An 18,848-nucleotide genomic window follows, 5' to 3' on the forward strand; every position below is an offset into this window, starting at 1 on the left:
GCACTCTGTATCCCGACTCTGTGTATTTAATTCCTTGGCCCTGGAAAGGGGGAATATTTGCATGTATTAAATTCTGCTGTATGTCACAATGACCATTAAGTGCCTGTAATAATTCTGATGATTTGTAGATGGTATATCACTGGTCTGAATATGGATAAAATGTCATCTTTACACAGTCGTACAGTCGAAGTCGCCTCCGTTTTTGTTTCAAATCTCTACAGGTTTTTTTTCTCTTGGGGAAAAAACTAATGTGTCTGTTCCACTTGCATGTGTAGGTGCCAGTGATTGAACCCATACTATATATTATTGTGTAACTCTATATATATGGTATGTATGTGGGGATTGGCTTTAAAGATCTGTAATTGTTCTAACACTATGACTACATAGAATACAGGTTTGTTAATGTTTTCTCTTCTTGCATTTCTGCCAGTGCTATTGATGGTTTTAACTCTATATATTGATTAATGCTACATACATAAATAAGGTGAAACATAGATACACCAACTGATATAACTAGCATAAAATAGTATGAAATAGCTTTCAATCTTATTAGAGAAGGATCACAGCATCTACAAGAGCATGGCAATACAGCTGAGAAGACTCCTTCTACAGGAGAAGAAATAAGAATATATTGTCAGCCTCCAGAGGGGGAAGGAGAATGTATATCAACATCGCCAAATAAATATGAGGCAATGTATTATGCTAGAAATACTGCAAATTACTTCAAAACAGCTGTTAACAGTCTTTTGGGACTTTTGGTATGAAAATGAGTTTCAGGAAAATCCCTTTAACTGCCCCTCTATCTGCAGATCTTTTGTGGATCCAACAAGGTGGCAAGCAATACCTTGGCTAACAAAATTGCAGCAGCAGGGTTTTGGGAGGTCAGGGAAATGTTTGTGCTTGTTCATGCCTTGAATTTATTATGACAGATTGTGTCTTTCTTAAAGGGGTTGTGCAGGAGAACACATTTTTTGATATCAGGGACCAGACCAGGGAAGGTGAAAAAACAAAAACCCCATACTCATCTGTTCTAGGTGCTCCAGTGTCTTGTTTGGGAGGATGTCTCCACTGCCCAGCCCAAATAAAGGAACTGGGACGTTTCTCAAAAACATCACCCGTGATGTCCCGTCCCCTTCCCTTAGGCCGCTTGCGAGCTGATAGGCCACAGCAGGGACTTCTGCCAAAACAAAACACTGGAGCAGGGGATGGGAGTAGTTTTTTTTTCAGCTTCCCTGTCCTTTGATCAAATTTCCTGGTTATCCTGGACAACCCCTTTAAGTACATTTAAAGTTATATGTTGACCAAGAACCTCATTATTACTCATGTTGAATGTAGACACAAACTGCAGTAACGTACACCTGGAAATTGTAAAGAATGACGAATAGGAAATATACTTTTATTTTTATTTGGAGAAAATGCTTTGTGGACCTGCGTTACCATCCTCTCCTAGGCACATTTTGCTTCCCCAAAGATACTTGTTTTTGCACATGTAGTTGTGCACGCACACCCAGGCTAAGCTTCTCTTACTCAAGCATAATAAAGAAACACAACACATTGGATAAAAATGAACAAAAAACAGTATTATCTTCAAATAAGAATTTCTTGTATTTGTGGGTTATACTTTTTACAATGAATGTGTGTGGCCTCCTATAAGCGACCATAGAGTTACTTTCCTTTTACAAGTCCTGTCCAACATTAGTATGGCCACTGCAAGTCATGAACCTAGAACACAAATGGATAATAGATCACATTGATGATATTTATCAAATAGGCATTGTCCAGTAAATGTTGCTAGCCCAATTCAGGGACATGGCAGGGGCATTGCTCCGTTAGTAGCACAGTCTATAGCTTTTTTTTTTTTTTTTTTTCTCCCCACAATACATAATTTCCACATGTCAGTCCTTTTCCAAGTCCTTATGTACCTGTTTTCTTGCCTCGGACTTGCCCATAGGCTAGGCCGCTGACTTTAGTATAACCAGTACAATTTACATTGAATGGACAATAACATGGAGAAAACACTTAGGTTGTAGATAAGATCGGACTTTGATTTAAAACTGTGATATTAAGGGTCAGTTCACACGTGAAAACTGCCTAGCTTATTTGTGCGAGGTAAAAAACCTCGGGGAGTTTTTTTGACGCTGTTTTTTGCATTCCACGCGGTTTTTGACGCGGTTTTCGCTAGGTTTTTTTTTTCCTATATGTGCTATAGAAACTGCAGGCGAAAACCGCGCGGTTTTTTGCAAAAAACCACGCGGTTTTGTGTGCAAAAAACCGCGCGGTTTTTTACCGCACGGTTTTCGCCTCCCATTCACTTCTATGCAATTCTTCAAGCGTTTTCCGCCTGAAGAAAGGTCATGTCGCTTCTTCAGGCGGAAAACGCTAGGAGGAAAAAAAAAGCTAGTGGTCTACATAGACCACCATGTTAAAGGAGAGGTTTTTGAAGCGAATTCCACTGTCAAAAACCTCCCCTTTGCCCACGTGTGAATTAGCCCTAAGAGTTTTCTTTATAAAGTATTGATAATGATCAGTTTTTCAAAGCAAAGTGCACTTGTTTGTTACAACATTTTGCATATTTTTATTATTTAATACAGTTCCTTCTTGTTTCTTTTTATATTCTGCTTTGTTGATGATATGCAGTTTATATAGTTTATTGCTGTACTAGATACTATATTAGAATGATGACCGTAGGACTTATTTCTAATGATGAAGCTATTTTTGGTAGCAGTTTGCAGGTGCCTGTTACACAACTTTCAAGTTGGATTCAGCACAGATTTTTCAACTTAACATTAGATAATAGGCATAATTGCCAACTATTCTGAAACTTACAGGAGAAATGGGCCACGTCCCGGAGCATGGAGACCCAACAATTTTCTCAGTACGCCAGTCATCCTGGATTGGCTTCCTAAAATATTGGCATGTGTGATAAATAGGCCTTCATGGCTCAATACATCATGGTTCTTTCTCTCAACAAGCTTGTAACAAGTTTCTTTGTTTTTTGTTTTGTTTTTTTAGACCTAAGGTTCTGTGTAACAAATTATTTTGTGCATTTCCAAAGATCTCTCGTATCAAGCAAAATGTGTAGCAAGTGGTGACATAACTATGCAAGGAATGTAATTGGTTGAACATCTGAAGATTGGCGTTTCCTCTAATGAGCAGTGAAATATGTGTTCATTTTGATATCTTATGAGAAGCTTTCAGGGACAAGCTTTATAAATGCTTCCCCTGCTCGAAAATTGACTGAGACAGAGAAGCTTTCCATGTAAAATCAATATGTAAGAGCAAGTGTAAGCATACTCTATGATAGACTAAGAAATAAAAGCGCCTACAGATAACATTTCATCATGTTACGTGTCAAAGGAAGCTGAAATGTGATAATAAGAGAAAAGGGAACAGAGTGGTCAGCATTTGGGGAACAGGGTCCTGCCCCAATTATTGACTGGGGTGGGGTATGTGGCATGGTGTTCCAAAGTTTTAATTATAACAACCTAAAGTGTGCATACAAATGTGACAAAACATCAAATAGAGTAAACAAAATGCTGAAGTCAATATACAACTCCGTTTCAGATACACTCGTGTCTTGACAGATCTTTGCCTTCTGCTAAGTGGAGAAAGACTCGCAAAGGACTTTATTTAAGGCAATATAGAAGCCAATTGAAATGATATTGAGCAGCAATACTAGACAAAGCCCTTTGATGAATGTGTCACCGCTTCACTCACTTGGCAATTTATTCATAAATTTCCAGAGTATATTACAGCGGAACAGCACAACATCGAGTGATATAAAACGCTCCAGAGTTGTTATTTTATTGGAAATGCAGCCTAAAACAGACATGTCTGAGAGCTGACAACATCTCTTTAAAATCAGTATTAGAGTTCACATACTTGTATATTCAATCACAGTGATTTTTCAGTGCCATTGATACGCTAACTAACTACATAAGGTAGCAAAGTATCCGGAGTGATTGTATTTTGAGGGAAGGACAGACAATGAGGTTTTGTTTTTGTTTTTTTTGTTTCATTTAAGTGGTTATTCCATATAAGGATTTCACCTACTCTCCTCTCCCCTACTCTTCCTTGTTTTATCAAAAATTTGGTGAGTTGGCTTGGCTTGTGTGATGGACAAGACCGGCAGCCTGCTCCTAAACTGCACATTTACCGTATATACTCGAGTATAAGCCGACCCGAATATAAGCAGAGGCGCCTAATTTTATCACAAAAAAACTGGGGGGGGGGATGCAGCAGCTACAGGAAAATTTCAAAAATTAAAATGGTCGGAGTTTTTGGGTGCAGTAGTTAAAAGGGGAGGGGGTGTTTTGGTTGTCTGTCTGCCCCTTCTCTGAGCTTGAGGACTGGGTTTTTTTCCCCTCCACTTGGAATTCAGCCTTGCTCAATATAGGGTATCTGCAGTGCTCCTATTAACCCCTTCCCGACGGAACAGGAGCACTGCAGATACCCTATATTCAGTAGACCGGGCACTTTGAGACACAGAGATACCTAATGTGTATGTTTTTCATAGTAATTTTCTACTACTACTTCTATATACAGAGATAACCAAGGCACTGATTAAGGACTACTCTAGCAATGTTACTGATTCTCAGTAAGCACTAAAGTTCACCAAATGGTGCTAGAGAACTGTCGATTTAAGATTAGAGAGATAGCAGAGGCTCTCTAGCAGCATTTGGTGAACTTGAGCAATGCTTTTGTTCATGGTTGCAGTTTTTGGCCATCCCGAATGTTCATAGTCAGCCAAGCTGGTACGGCCACGTTTAAATTCAGCTGCCCAAAATTTGAGGGTGGTACATGATGGTGCAGAGTCCCCGTACACAGCATCCAACTCGTCTTTAATTTGCGAAGGCGTATTGCCTTTCAAAAACAAATATCTAATGACAGCTCGATATTTATACGATTTTATCCATTTTCACAAAATCAGTCGCGTCGAATCACTACAACAACTGTCAAAGTAAAACCACTGGTACAAAATGGCTGAAATTTTTGTGAGTACATTCCAATGCATGCGCGAACACAATCCCCAAGTTTGGTTGACGAGTGTTGCCATCTGCATGTGGAGGTCAGAAACTTTTCAGACTACCCTCGTATGTTTAATAAATACATAGCCATGTTCCTCTAACTTATATTCCTTGGAATATCAAGATGCATTAAAAAAGTAAACCATCATATATATATTAGAAACTTCATTCTTTTAAAGGGAATCTGTCAGTAAGAAAATTCCTCATTTAGGTTAGTAAACCAGGCCCAGTACATTTTTCGTGCACCCTCTCATGAATACAATCACACTATATGCAGTGCCTTGCGAAAGTATTCGGCCCTCTTGAACTTTTCAACTTTTTACCACATTTCAGGCTTCAAACAAACATAAAGATATCAAATTAAAATTTTGGGGGGAAGAATCAACAACAAGTGGGACACCATTGTGAAGTGGAACACAATTTATTGGATATTTTACACTTTTTTTTTAACAAATAAAAAACTGAAGTAGGGAGTGCAAAATTATTTTGCTGCAATTACAGCTGCATGTGCCTTAGGATATGTGTCTATCACTTTTGCACATCGAGAGACTGAAATTCTTGCCTATTCTTCCTTGCTAAACAGCTGGAGCTCAGTGAGGTTGGATGGAGAGCGTTTGTGAGCAGCAGTTTTCAGCTCTTTCCACAGATTCTCGATTGGATTCAGGTCTGGACTGTGATTTGGCCATTCTAACACCTTGATGCGTTTATTTGTGAACCATTCCATTGTAGATTTTGCTTTATGTTTTGGATCATTGTCTTGTTGGAAGATAAATCTGCATCCCAGTCTCAGGTCTTTTGCAGACTCCAACAGGTTTTCTTCCAGAATGGTCCTGTAATTTGGTTCCATCCATCTTCCCATCAATTTTAACCATCTTCCCTGTCCCTGCTGAAGAAAAGCGGGCCCAAACCATGATGCTGCTACCACTATGTTTGACAGTGGGGATAGGATGTTTAGAGCTTGGGAAATCTTTTTGTATCCAAATCCGGCTTTAAACTTCTCCACAACAGCATCTCGGACCTACCTGGTGTGTTCCTTGGTCTTCATGATGCTCTCTGCGCTTTAAACAGTACCCTGAGCCTATCACAGAGCATGTGCAATTATACGGAGACTTGATTACACACAGGTGAATTCTATTTATTATCAGTTATTTAGGACAACATTGGATCATTCAGAGATCCTCACTGAACTGAACAGAATGAGCTTGCTGCACTGAAAGTAAAGGGGCCGAATAATTTTGCACACCCCACTTTTCAGTTTTCTATTTGTTAAAAAAGTTTAAAATATCCAATAAATTTCGTTCCACTTCACAATCGTGTTCCACTTGTTTATTCTTCCCCCAAAAAGTAAAATTTGATATCTTTGTTTGAAGTCTGAACAGTGGTGAAACTGGCCTGTCTGCTGCCTGAGGCGGACGATCGAAAGACAGGGGGGGGGGGGGTTGATCATCTTTTGATCGTCAGCCAGACAGCAGGGGGGGGGGGGGCATTACAATAAATACAATGCAGCCCCTATATATGTATATATACACACATATATGTATCTATATATATCTATATATTTCTATATATAATATATCCCACAGCGGCCCCTGCAGCCTATATTATGCCCCATAGTGGCACAATAGAGGTTGCAGGGGGGCTGCTGTGGAGCATAATAGAGGTTACAGGGGCCACAGTGGAACCTTCAAGCTCTTTTATGCCCCACAGTTGCACACCCATGAACTATTATTATACTCAGGGGTCTTTTCAGACCCCCGAGTATAATAATCGGAGCCCCAGGGGAGATGAGGGAACATAATAAACACTCACCTCTCTGGGACCCGATGTTAAAGAGGACCTTTCATGGGTTTGGGCAAAGGCAGTTCTATATACTGCTGGAAAGCTGACAGTGCACTGAATTCAGCGCACTGTCGGCTTTCCCGATCTGTGCCCCGGGTGAAGAGCTATTGGTGCCTGTACCGTAACTCTTCATAGTCAGAAGGGCGTTCCTGACAGTCTGTCAGGAACGTCCTTCTTCCCAGCAGCGCCTATCGTGCTGTGCTGTGTGAGCCCCCTCCCTCTGCTCACAGTACTTGTCCATAGAAGAGCACTATCAGGAGGGGAGGGAGCGTTCCTCCCCGCTCACACAGTACAGCGATATAGGCGCTGCTGGGAAGAAGGACATTCCTGACAGACTGATGCTTATTTGAGGTTTGAGCAAGAAGCTGTCAAAGGTTTAGGGGCAGCGCTGGGGGGTTTAGCGGTAGAGGAGTGCCAAAAAAGAAGTCCATTGTTACTATGTGATACCTCCATTGCACTTGAGGATTATTTGCATAATTTGGTAAACACCCTATTCTGATAAAGGCTTCAATTGATAATTAATAGCTATTATTTTATTCAAGAGAGTGTGCACTAAGGGGTACTAGGACCAGTTCAGTAAGTAATTTTCTAATGACAAATTCTTTTTAAGGCCCACATATGGCTAATATCATTACTGTCATGACATCAACTGGCTGAAGCTTGGAGTTTTGTGGGGGGGGGGGGGTTATTCTAATGTGGGATATGTGATTTAGCTGTAAATCAATATATTAGCAATGGGATGTCCTATGATCTGAATTCTGGACTATCTACATGAAGTCTGTGAGCTTGTAACTGGTACTAAGAAATCATGTAGCCTTGAAAAAAAAACTTAACCGTTAGTGTCGGCAATACAAATCTAGATCAGAACGTAAGGAATAAATGTCATGGAGACTCACTAGAAAGGAAAACCTTGATATACACGTTGATAAGGGATAAAGGGATTCTACCATTAAAACCATTTTTTTGTGGCTAAGACGTCGGAATAGCCTTTAGAAAGGCTATTCGTCTCTTACCTGTAGACGTGGTCTCCGCTGCGCCGTTCCTTAGAAATACTGGTTTTTACCGGTATGCAAATAAGTTCTCTCGCAGCAATGGGGGCGGTTCCCAGCACTCAAAAAGCGATGGGGGCGTCCCCACCGCTGCCAGAGAAGTGTCTCCAAGCGCCACCTCCTTCTTCGTCCGCAGCGTCATCTTCAATGTCGTCTTCCGGCGCAGGCACGTAACTTCTAGGCCTCGGGCCTTGAGCAGAGCAGACTGTGCAGGCGCACGGGTCACGGGAAAATTGTCGCTTGCATAGTATTGTTGGCGGCCATTTTCCCATGGCCTATGCGCCTGCGCAGTCCGCTCTGCTAGAGGTTACGAGCCTGCGCCGGAAGAAGACATTGAAGATGACACGGCGGACGAAGAAGGAGGCGTCGCTGAGAGACACTTCTCTGGTAGTGGTGGGGATGCCCCCATCGCTTTTTGAGCGCTGGGGACTGCCCCCATTGCTCCGAGATAACTCCTTTGCATACAGGTAAAAAACGGTATTTCTAAGGAACGGTGCAGCGGAGACCACGTCTACAGGTAAGAGACTAATAGCCTTTCTAAAGGCTATGCCGACGTCTTATCCACAAAAAAAATAGGGTTTTAATGGTAGAGTCCCTTTAAGACCAACTATCCTATCAAAAGGTGGATGCGAAACCTTCTTCCTTCCAACTGTTCCTCAGTGTTGCTCTTCTTCTTCACTTCTTGGATATAACTCCATGTACTAAGTGCATACTATGCATATGTTTTTGTATGGCACATGGCACCTATTCTGAGCATGACATAGCCACATAAACTTACCCATTGAGTATCTTTTGCTTTTCTCATGCATGTGGCTTTTGATAACTATGCCAAAGCAAATGGATGCGGTTTTGCCTTTAACACAAGTTGCGCTTTGCAGTATGTTGTCCCAGGATCCTGTTGGTGTGTGTATGTGCCTGTCTTGGTGCCCAAGATCAGAATGTTAACGCCGATGCTTGTTTTTTTTTTTTCCTCAGAACTGTTGTCTATGCCAGCTGTAAAACGATTTTCTGTGTCGTTTGCAAAGCATCCGACTAATGGTACGTTTGCTTTCTTGATTTGAAGTGTTGACTCACACTATTAACCCCATTTTTATTTTTCCGTATTTTTCTTTGTTTTTCTGTTCGTTTGCCATACAACAAGTCTTGTTTGTGTTGATATTGTGATGTGGACTCTTCCTCTTTTTTTTTTTTCATCATTAAGTATCTTCATTATTTATTTTTTTTTTTTTGTCGTATCGTATTTCCTCATTCTCATCTACCAACTTTACCCAGTAGCAAGATGTTTTTATATTATCAAGTAAAGCTAATAATACTCCGATATAGTTCAGACCACTAAAGGAGACACTGTAGAACATCTCGATAAAATACTAAACTGAACAAAAAATAAAATCATGCGTATGAAAACACTCTCTACTTACCTGTAAAATTTATTATATACTTGACTATATCTCATTTATAGCAGATTTTTTTTTTTTATTCTGTTTCATCAAGAAGAACTTTTAGCATTAATATGAGAAACTTTTGCACTGCAGGAGACTGATGTAAATAAAACTTTTGCAAGTGTATTTATCTAAATCTGCTGTTTGATAACAGATGATATATAACTTTGAAAATGGGTGATCTGTTTTAGACTCAAATAACCCTAGGTCATACAATGTAGCACGTTTAAAGTGGTAGGGAAACAGGTGAACTTATTTAGAATATAGCTTAGGGCGGGTTCACACCTGTGGAAACCCGGCAATTAGTGTCCGACTGTGAGCGTCTTCTGGTCTCCGCAGCGAAACCGGGGTTTGTTTTTTGTTTTTGTTTTTTAACCGTACACAAAGTCCTGCATGTCGACTGTGTGTCAGATTAAAAAAAAACGGTTTCACCGCGGAGAGGCAGAAGAAACTCATGGGCGGACACTTTGCAAACCCATTCAAATGGTTTGAAAGCTGACTGCCGGTTTCCATCTCCTGTCCAGTTTCTAGGGAAGAAGGCGGAAACCTGCAAAGCGGAGACCGGGCGCAGGTGTGAACCCGCCCTTAGAATGAAATAATCTGCATCCTGATCCTCTAGTGGTCTTTATGGCCTGTTCAAATGATGATATCACAGCATTGACATGTGACCATGGCAGCTAAACAGTTGTCGTAGTGATCATCTATGACTGCCAGTGCCGTGTCCATGTATTTTATTTCTTGGACTATTTTATAACTTTTTCCCACTTAATCCAGACTCCCTAAATCTGCTAATGTGACTTTAGAAATCTCTGCGAGGAAAGTTGTATGATATGCTGGCTCTTCATGAGCATCTGCCCACTTCTACATCAGTAGAAAGGAGACTCTGTTATATCCATAAGTCCCAATAGTGTGTTTATCAGACATCTACAATCCTAAAAGAAAAGGTTTACCTCTTTTTTTTTTTTTTTTTTTTCTTTAGTTTACCAAAGAAGAGCTACATCTTTACTAAACTGAAATAAATATTCATGGTATATCTAATTTTATAAATTAGTTCAAATAGATTTTAAGATTTTTTTTTTCCCATAACATCCAGATGTAAGCTAAAGAGGTTTTCCAGGCAAAAAAAAAAAAAAAAGGGAAAATAAGCATTACCTCTTTTTACCCTGCCATCCCTGCAGCAGGGCCCCGCTCCTATGTCTGCCTCTTGCTATAGGCTCCAGCAGTAGCCTTCCAAGTAGCCGCTGCAGTCATTCATTAGCCACAGAGGTCATGTCTGGTAGTTGGGTACGATATCCCTGCACTGCTTGACTCTATGTAGTGATGATGTACCTGACTGCCAGCTCTGGAATCGGTGATAGACAGAGGACAGGTGCCTTATGAGGGTGCAGTGGGGCAAACAAAAGGTAATGGGGAGTTCTTATTTATTTTAACTGCTTCCTTCCTATATTTATTTTTTTTTGTCTTGAAAACTTATTTAATGGTATAAGATAAACCTAACACTTATTTTTGAAAAACGACCAAAATAAACTACAATTCCAATAAAAAAACAAAAAGCATAATGTTTTAACTAAAATATTATCTTTTCACTTTCTTTATTAAGGTTCTTTTTTTCTTTTCAGGCTCTCTTTTCAGATTTTATTAATTTCAATCTTTCATTTTTCTCAGGTTTTATTTCTTCTTGCTATGCTTTTTACTATTTTAGCTCTAGATTTTCTCTTTATTTCCTGTTGTCGCACTATAATTTTGCTTTGCTCTTGCTAGATTTGTTTACTATGGGCAACTCGGTGTAAAGAAAAGCTGCAGTGAAAAAAAAAAAATCAATTTTAGTATGAATTGGCCAAATTTTGTAGTTTATTTTTTTTTAGATTTTTTTAAAATGTTATCTTTATACACTTAGCACTTTTTTATTTATTTATTTATTTATTTATTTATTTTTTTGGGGGGGAATATTTCCTCCAAACAGTCCGTGTAAGCGCTATACTTCAGCGAACTCCAGTGCTCCCCTATTGAAGTGAAAGTTGACATAGTTGTCATCCCCTCCACTGATCAGCAATTTAATCTCAATACTATCAAGAGAGGATACATATGCTTCGTGGCATAAACTATTTTAGGCTAAGGACGCACATTGCGGAAACGCAGCTTTTTTTGTTGCAGATTTTGTTGCGTTTTTTTGAGCCAAAGCCAACAATGGATATGAAAGAAATGGAGAATATATAGGAAGCTCTTAGGGTGCGTTCACACGATGTAACGTGGAGCGTGATCTGGCACATATACACGTGCCGGCAGATTACGCGCTCAAAATGCTCCCATTCATTTCAATGGGAGTTAGGAGCGTATATGCTGCGTTATTTTGCGGCCTCAAAATCACGGGCGCAAAATAACTTGGCGTATACGCTCCTAACTCCCATTGAAATGAATGGGAGCATTTTGAACGCATCATCTGCCGACACGTGTATACGTGCCAGATCACGCTCCACGTTATATCGTGTGAACGCACCCTTACACTTCTACGTTTTGCTCAAGCCACTCCTAAATTTGGCTCAAAAACCACTGCAAAATCTGCAACAAAAAAAGCTGAGTTTCCATACTGTGAGGTTTTACCCATTTGTTTATTGCATTTTTTGATGTGGGTTTTATTTTTTGGTTTACAACTTCATTTTAAGTTAGAGATAACCCAAGCTCATTAAAAGGAGAAACCATCATATTTAAGGTAATACCTATGTATTGCTTATACCTTCTCTGGATCACTTTTTAATTATCTACATGGACTTGAATGCATCTAAAAACTACTGATCTAATTTTTTTTTTTTTAATAACTAAAAATGACTGTTGCTCTGTGCCCCAGTAGTAAGCATCTGTGTTTGGCACAGGCAAAAACTTTTTGGCATTTAGACGTCGCATGTGTATATACTAAATATTTGTAATACGTGGTGTATACTCTGTTTTAACCATATACTGTACTAACCTAGTCACTAATATACCAATTTAACTTTCTTGTTAAAAAAAAAAAAAAAAAAAAAAAAAAAAAAAGGCGTCCTGTTCGACCTTGCCGCTCATTACGTAACTGATTCAACCATGGAATCCGTTGCGTAAGACAACACACTTACGCTCATAGGCTCTGCTTCAGTATTCTGCCGCTGGGGTGTAAAATGAAGAGGAATCTGAGGCACATGTCTACCCTAAATTCCTCTTAATTTTTCACGGTGTTGAACATACCCAAAGAATGAGCAGGAAGCTTTTTTTATCTGCTAGCTGAAAAGATCTGCTTCTGCATCTCACAGATTTCGGCCAGAGTTTGGAGCTGATTTTGGGGTTGTATGTATTATACACTAATATACTGATACTGGAAAAGCTTGAAATTGGCCGTTGGAATTTATCCCAGAGGGACATCAATGCAATTGAGGTCAGAGCTTATGTTGAAACAGATAAGTGTGTTTCCACACTATGGCAACACATTTTGGAAGCTCACAATTCACTAGAATCTATTTGTATTAAGATGTCGCTGAAATTGAACTATGTAGCTCACCCTAAGCAGCCTCCAAACCCAGAATTATCTGTCAAGCTGCCATGATGCCACCACTGATGCTGACACTGATGCTTGGCGGCATGCCCGCTAATTTCAGCCCCAGTAATGGAAACCCAATCTATGAAGTACTCCATGTACATGTTGTTACCACTTGACAAAGAAATTACTTATAGTTCACTAAGGCATATCTGGCAAACTGACTTGTTAGCAATCTGGCATCCTGCTCCAATGTGAAAGTCACTGAACTCTCATATGACTTATTTTTATTGTAATGTCTGTAGGGTGCATGGCTTGATACTATCTGTCTGTCTGTCTATCCGTCCGTCCATCCATCCATCCATCCACCTACCTATCCTTATCCACCTATAACACATTTGTTCAGTAATTGGTCTTGGACAATGTATCATTGAGTACCATCTGAGACGTCTTCTTCGTATCCATCTGCTACTATCTGAAGATTTCATTTCATGACAGAACAGACAGTTCAACAAAGACTGAGAAAATGACTAGAAAAATGCTTAGGGAAGACTTCAACCTCTAAAAGAGAGCTAGCAACATTATATGAGAATATGCCTTTGGTATACCAGTCTCCATCTGACACATTTCATGAAGCGACATATCTGTAATATTCAACATGACAAGGCATATCGATTGTAATTAAAGGAGTTGCCCGGGTGTTAACAATATGTGATCAGTGGGGTTTAACACCCGGGATCAAGTTATTGAAGAGTTCAGGTGAACACTGAGTATCAAGCAGAGCACCATAGGGGCTGTGATGGTATTGCAGTTCAGCACCATTCACTTGTCCCAATGTTATAACGTACAGTTACATCGATTTTTGGGAAAGGGTTTCACTGATTCTTCTTACCAGTATAGTCTTGGTAAAAGGAAAATGTTTGTTTTGGTACCGTGTTAGCCAGTGGTTATAAAATATAAAAAACAAAAAAAACTTTGCAAGTCTTCAGTAGGTGATACCTTTTTTTAATGGCTAACTCATAATGATGACAGAATATGACGTTTCGAAGCTTTCCTCTGAGCTTCTTCTTCAGATATAACTAAAAAACACTCTGTAGAGGCTGCATATTTATAACTGGACACAGGGCTAGAATTACAGGAGGGAGGGGGGAAGAGGCTTATTACTATATACTTATAACAACAAACAATCAATTGCCAGATCCCCCAGTTCTTATCTTAATGGCTGTCTTAATGATGTGTATAAAAAGACATAAACCCACATGAGATGTTCATCCCATTGTCCAACGTCTGGAATAGGGTCATGGCCTTGTTCTCATAAATCAGTCGCTGTTTCCTTGATTTAAAGTTCCCTTTTAAGATCAAGATTTTCATGTCATTGATGATGCTGTGGTGTTCCTGGCAAAAATGATTTGGCACGGGAAGATCAGTTCTCTGTTGTTTGATTGTATGGCGATGTGAATTAATTCTCATTCTGAGTTTCTGACCAGTCTCTCCAACATACAGATTTTCAGTGGAACATTTGGTGCAAATGATCAAATACACCACATTAGGTGTGTTACAGGTGAACGTACCTGGGGTTTTATATTCCCTGTTAGAGTTTGGTATCTCTATCCTGTCAGTGGTCAGTATGTGCGGGCAGGTTTTGCACCTCTTCTGTCCACATGGTAATGTTCCTTTGTTAGTTGGAGGTGACAGAGAGCTGCTAATAATCATATTCCTGAGGTTTGGTGGCTGTCTGTAGCATAGGAGAGGGGGGTCAGAAAATATGGATTTTAGACGGTTGTCTTTTTGCAGTAGTGGATGTAATTTGCGTGTGATTCCTCTCAGCGTCTCCAGGTGGGGGTTGTATGTGACAACCAGGGGTACCCGAGTGTTCTCCTGTATAGTCTTGTATAGTCTTGCACAGCCATGCATGGGGCTGTGCGGTTTTGTAACTGTTTCCTGCACAGCGGCTGTGCAGGGGATGAGCTTGATGGGACCATGATCTCTTGATAAGTGGGTGTTCTCATGGTATGTCAGGATCTAGAGGTTGGATCTTGCTCATTACTTTATGACCTATACTGACAATATACTGTAATATTATAAGACGAGAATGGCCTAATGTTCTTTTTATATGCTTTGCATATACCTAACTGTTTATGGGTTGAGTTTATGCATTTACATCAGTGCCCTTCCTTCAGATCACACACATGCCATGGAAGTCTTGCGGTGCACTCCTATAAAGGTATCTCACATTGATATACACTTTGGTCTTTTATATAACTCTGAGAAAGGGTATGAAAACTTACCGAAGGAGTGATAAGTAGGGACTATCTCTATACTGCACACAGTCACAAGAGGTCCTTAGCGCTTTGTAGGCATCCGTTCAGTCAGACATACTGTATCAGCGATTGGCTGCCAAAAGAGGGAATAGAGGCAGACTTTTAGGCCTAGAGTTTACGGGAATGACAAAAATGTTCATCATATTAGCTGTCAGACCACTGAAATTTCTGTTATGTTGTGTAAATGAAAACCTTGTGTATTACAAAGTCATTTCATACTAGCAAAAGAAGGATAGTTATGGGAACAGTGAGCTCGAATCTCACGACTGTCTCAAGAGAATATGATTCACTCTATTATACGTAGCTCGTATATCAAGCTGCATGAAAAGAGGGAGGGAGGCAAAATACTAGCCATGTCATTTAAAAGAGTGATGTGGAACCACTGTAATCTTCACATTTTCTCCAACCTCAGTTTAAAAAAACAAAACAAATAAAACACACAAACTTACAACAATATATAAGAAAATTTACAGGGGATATGTGGGTATATAATAGTTGTTACAGTGCATTATATTGGTCATAGATGTGATCTAGTAAGTACAATGGCCAAGCTGAAAAGGAAGCCATTAAGTGCACGTTTATCATTTCTGATGGCTTTCTATGCTAGGGAGTTCTTGTTGTGCTGCCTTTTTTATTCTGTAGTAGTCAGATTTTTTTTAAAAATGTCTTCTTAATAGAAGGGTTGATCTGTACAAGGCACGTGTTCTGCATCAGCCTTTTACACAGGCAATATAAAGCACATGTAGGAGTGTGGATTGCTAAAACCATTGTTTTCCTGGCATGTACGTTAATTGTTTACCGGCAGCACATCACTTATTACCGGTACATAGCGTAATATGCTGCTGGCAAACCATGATTGTTTCCCTGACTTAGTGAATGAGCATATTCTCATTCATTGGGTGATTGGTGTCACTATTAGCCAGGGCTATTTTCAGAAATGAGCGTTCATTGACTATAATATCCCTAAATATCAGTCCTTCAGGCCATAATAAGACTTATACCCTTTCTCTCTTATTCCTGTTTCATTTAGTTTTTTTCCAAGCTCTCCTTTTCCAATACTCTCTTAGCATGAGTCACTTACATTTTGTCTCTTTAGACATGAGTTTTACAATATTTCTAAGAGTTGTCTATCGTGTAGTGGGTGACGTACTAAAATGGCCGACAGATAACAGATACCTTGTCTGAGATTTTTATTTGACTGTCAGCATTGCATCGCTTGGTGTGAACGTTCGTTCAAAGTCACTCTTAATTTGGGGGTAACAAACTAGGCATAATAAAAGTCCAAAATCATTAATAAACGTAGTGTAAGATCTCGTACACCGGTATGCACAGAATTCTGGCTCATTTTCACTAGTAAATCTGCCCCAGTAGAGGGATTTTATATGCCAGTCTTCATTTCTGTTTCTGGCATATAGAGGGACATAATTTATTAAAGTGAACCTGTCACATGAAAAATGCTGTCTAATCTGTAGGTAGCATGTTATAGAGCAGAAGGAGCTGAGTGAGCATATTAACCCATTAACTGCCTCCCCCCCCCACCCAATAATACGGGAACTGCATCGTGAAAATGACCTCATGTGCGCTGGCAATGCATGCACGTGATCAACTTAGGTTTCCTATCACGGGTGACATCCTGCTGCGACTTGTGATTGTTCTGTTTCTTTTCCTCAATGACAGATGGCGTTCGTAAGCAGAGTAAAGTACCCGATCCCCAATTGGGATCATGACAGTTAATGGGTTATTGTAATCTATGCATTAACCCTCTTCTCTTTCCGTCTTGAAATATCATGAAGGTGATCCTTCTTGATAGGACCGCCTCCTTTACTACTAAGCATAGAAAAAGCACACATTCCCATGGATAAATGACAGGTTATGCTGAATCTTTTCCTTCCAAATGATATATCAGTCAGCTCAGCACTTGCTCTATAACATGCTGACTGCAGATTGAACAGTATTTTTCATGTTCCCTTTCCTTAGTAAATTTCTTGGGCATGGTTAGACCAAACTCGTCCACCCAGTTTAATAAAAACTGGAGGGGATGGTGTAAAAAGTCAAACATTTGCACAAATATCATCATGACTTTTTATTCCAGGTCCCTTGTAGCCCTAATTATTACCTTTCTACAGTTTAGGGGGGAGAAGCTGAAGTGTTGTTCCTCTGCCTTCCCTGCTGAGGCTCCAAATCTGTCTTGTGAGCAATTCTGTTCTGCTGTATACAGCCGGAGTAGAGTGAAGTTGGCGACATCACATAGGAGTGGCGTTGCAGTATTCATTATGCATACTTTTCCAACACCCCAGTGCGCATAGACTTCTGGCACTCCACTACGTTCTAGAGAGGTAAAAACTGAGCCTGTGGTCTTGGTTTAGTAGTAAAGCTTCTCTAGTGCAGGGAATCCACTGATAACCATTATATCTCCCTGCATAACACCCGTGACACCTCAACCTTTAGAAAACATACAGCGTATTCCTCAGCCAAGACAACCAATGATCTCCACAACCAAAAAAATAATACCCTGAAGCCGAGTGTTGCCGACAGTACAGAATAATGCATCTATTTACTGATATTGGCTCTGCTATTAATACCTGCCATTTCTGTGTCTGTGCTTAGCACCCTGCCTCGGCTTTACTTTATGTTAGTTGAAATAAAGGTTCACTTTAATAATAATATAACAAAAGCCATAACATTTTTATGGTTGATGCCCTTTATAATATTAATTTCTGTCCCCCACATGTGGCTAAGCGCAGACAAATAGAATCCAGGTGAATTGTGTTATGTCAGGTCACACTATTCTATGTGGAAGGGAAGTGTGTAGGATGTGGGAACTATAGTAACTAGAAAAACTCCAATGGAGGTCATTGCAGCACATCCAATTATACTCATATCTACCCACCTACATACGGTATCTTTTTGTGCTACTTTGAAGTGGATTTTAGGTACAAACACAAAACTACTCATCTGGAAAGATTAAAAAAAATATTTCAAGATCGCCTTTAGATCATACATCATTTCGTATCAAAGCAAGTGTATCTTTCCAAGGAAAACAACAAAGTTAAAGGGGAAGTACTTTATATTTTAGTAACTTTTAGTTATGATAGTGAGATATGTAGGACAGAAATAATGAGGGGGGGATTAATGAAGACCAGCATATTGCTGTCCCCTGTGGCAGTAGAGAATGTCCTTAATTCATGACAAGCTACATGCCTCATCATAAAATAGGCGCATTCTCCAGGGATCCATGTACCTCGACTGAAATCTACTCCAGTCCATAGCGGAATGTGGAATGTAGCACGCTAATAGATTTGACTATGTCCTCCCACTTTTAGAAAGATGGCAAGGCTGACTCAAAAACGGCACTTATTTTAGATACTAGTGGCATTAAGAAGCCAAAAGCCATTTACGGGTTTTTTATGTAAAAAAAAAAAAAAAAAAAAAAAACATACAATAATAATGAATTTCCTCCAATGCATTAACAACAATTATTATTTATAACAAAGCTGGATATATTTTACTTTATTTTTTTTAAAAAAAAAAAATTAAACTTCCTAAAGGGTTGCTATTTTGATCGCTGCAATGTATGTATGAAGAGTACAGCAAGGTGCTTTACAGCAACACAGTACAACCCCATCCCCAAACATGAGAGAGGTATAAGGGAAATGCATGCAGAACTATGT

The 18,848-nt window shown here is 39.6% G+C and overlaps 1 protein-coding gene across 9 annotated transcripts in view; it reads left to right on the forward strand.

The window, feature by feature from the left end:
* PPIP5K1 (diphosphoinositol pentakisphosphate kinase 1) overlaps window positions 1-18,848 on the forward strand; it is a 118,192-nt gene that overhangs the window by 74,905 nt on the left and 24,439 nt on the right. For 6 of the 9 annotated variants that reach the window (XM_075273367.1, XM_075273366.1, XM_075273369.1 and 3 more), the window contains one exon: window positions 8,891-8,953. The exons of the other annotated variants lie outside the window; for them this stretch is intronic. In XM_075273367.1, the coding sequence (XP_075129468.1) occupies window positions 8,891-8,953 (63 nt within the window). The remainder of the gene's footprint in view (window positions 1-8,890; window positions 8,954-18,848) is intronic. 9 annotated transcript variants of the gene reach the window in all.

Source organism: Leptodactylus fuscus, chromosome 5 (genome assembly GCF_031893055.1).
Source record: "Leptodactylus fuscus isolate aLepFus1 chromosome 5, aLepFus1.hap2, whole genome shotgun sequence".
NCBI lineage: Eukaryota > Metazoa > Chordata > Amphibia > Anura > Leptodactylidae > Leptodactylus > Leptodactylus fuscus.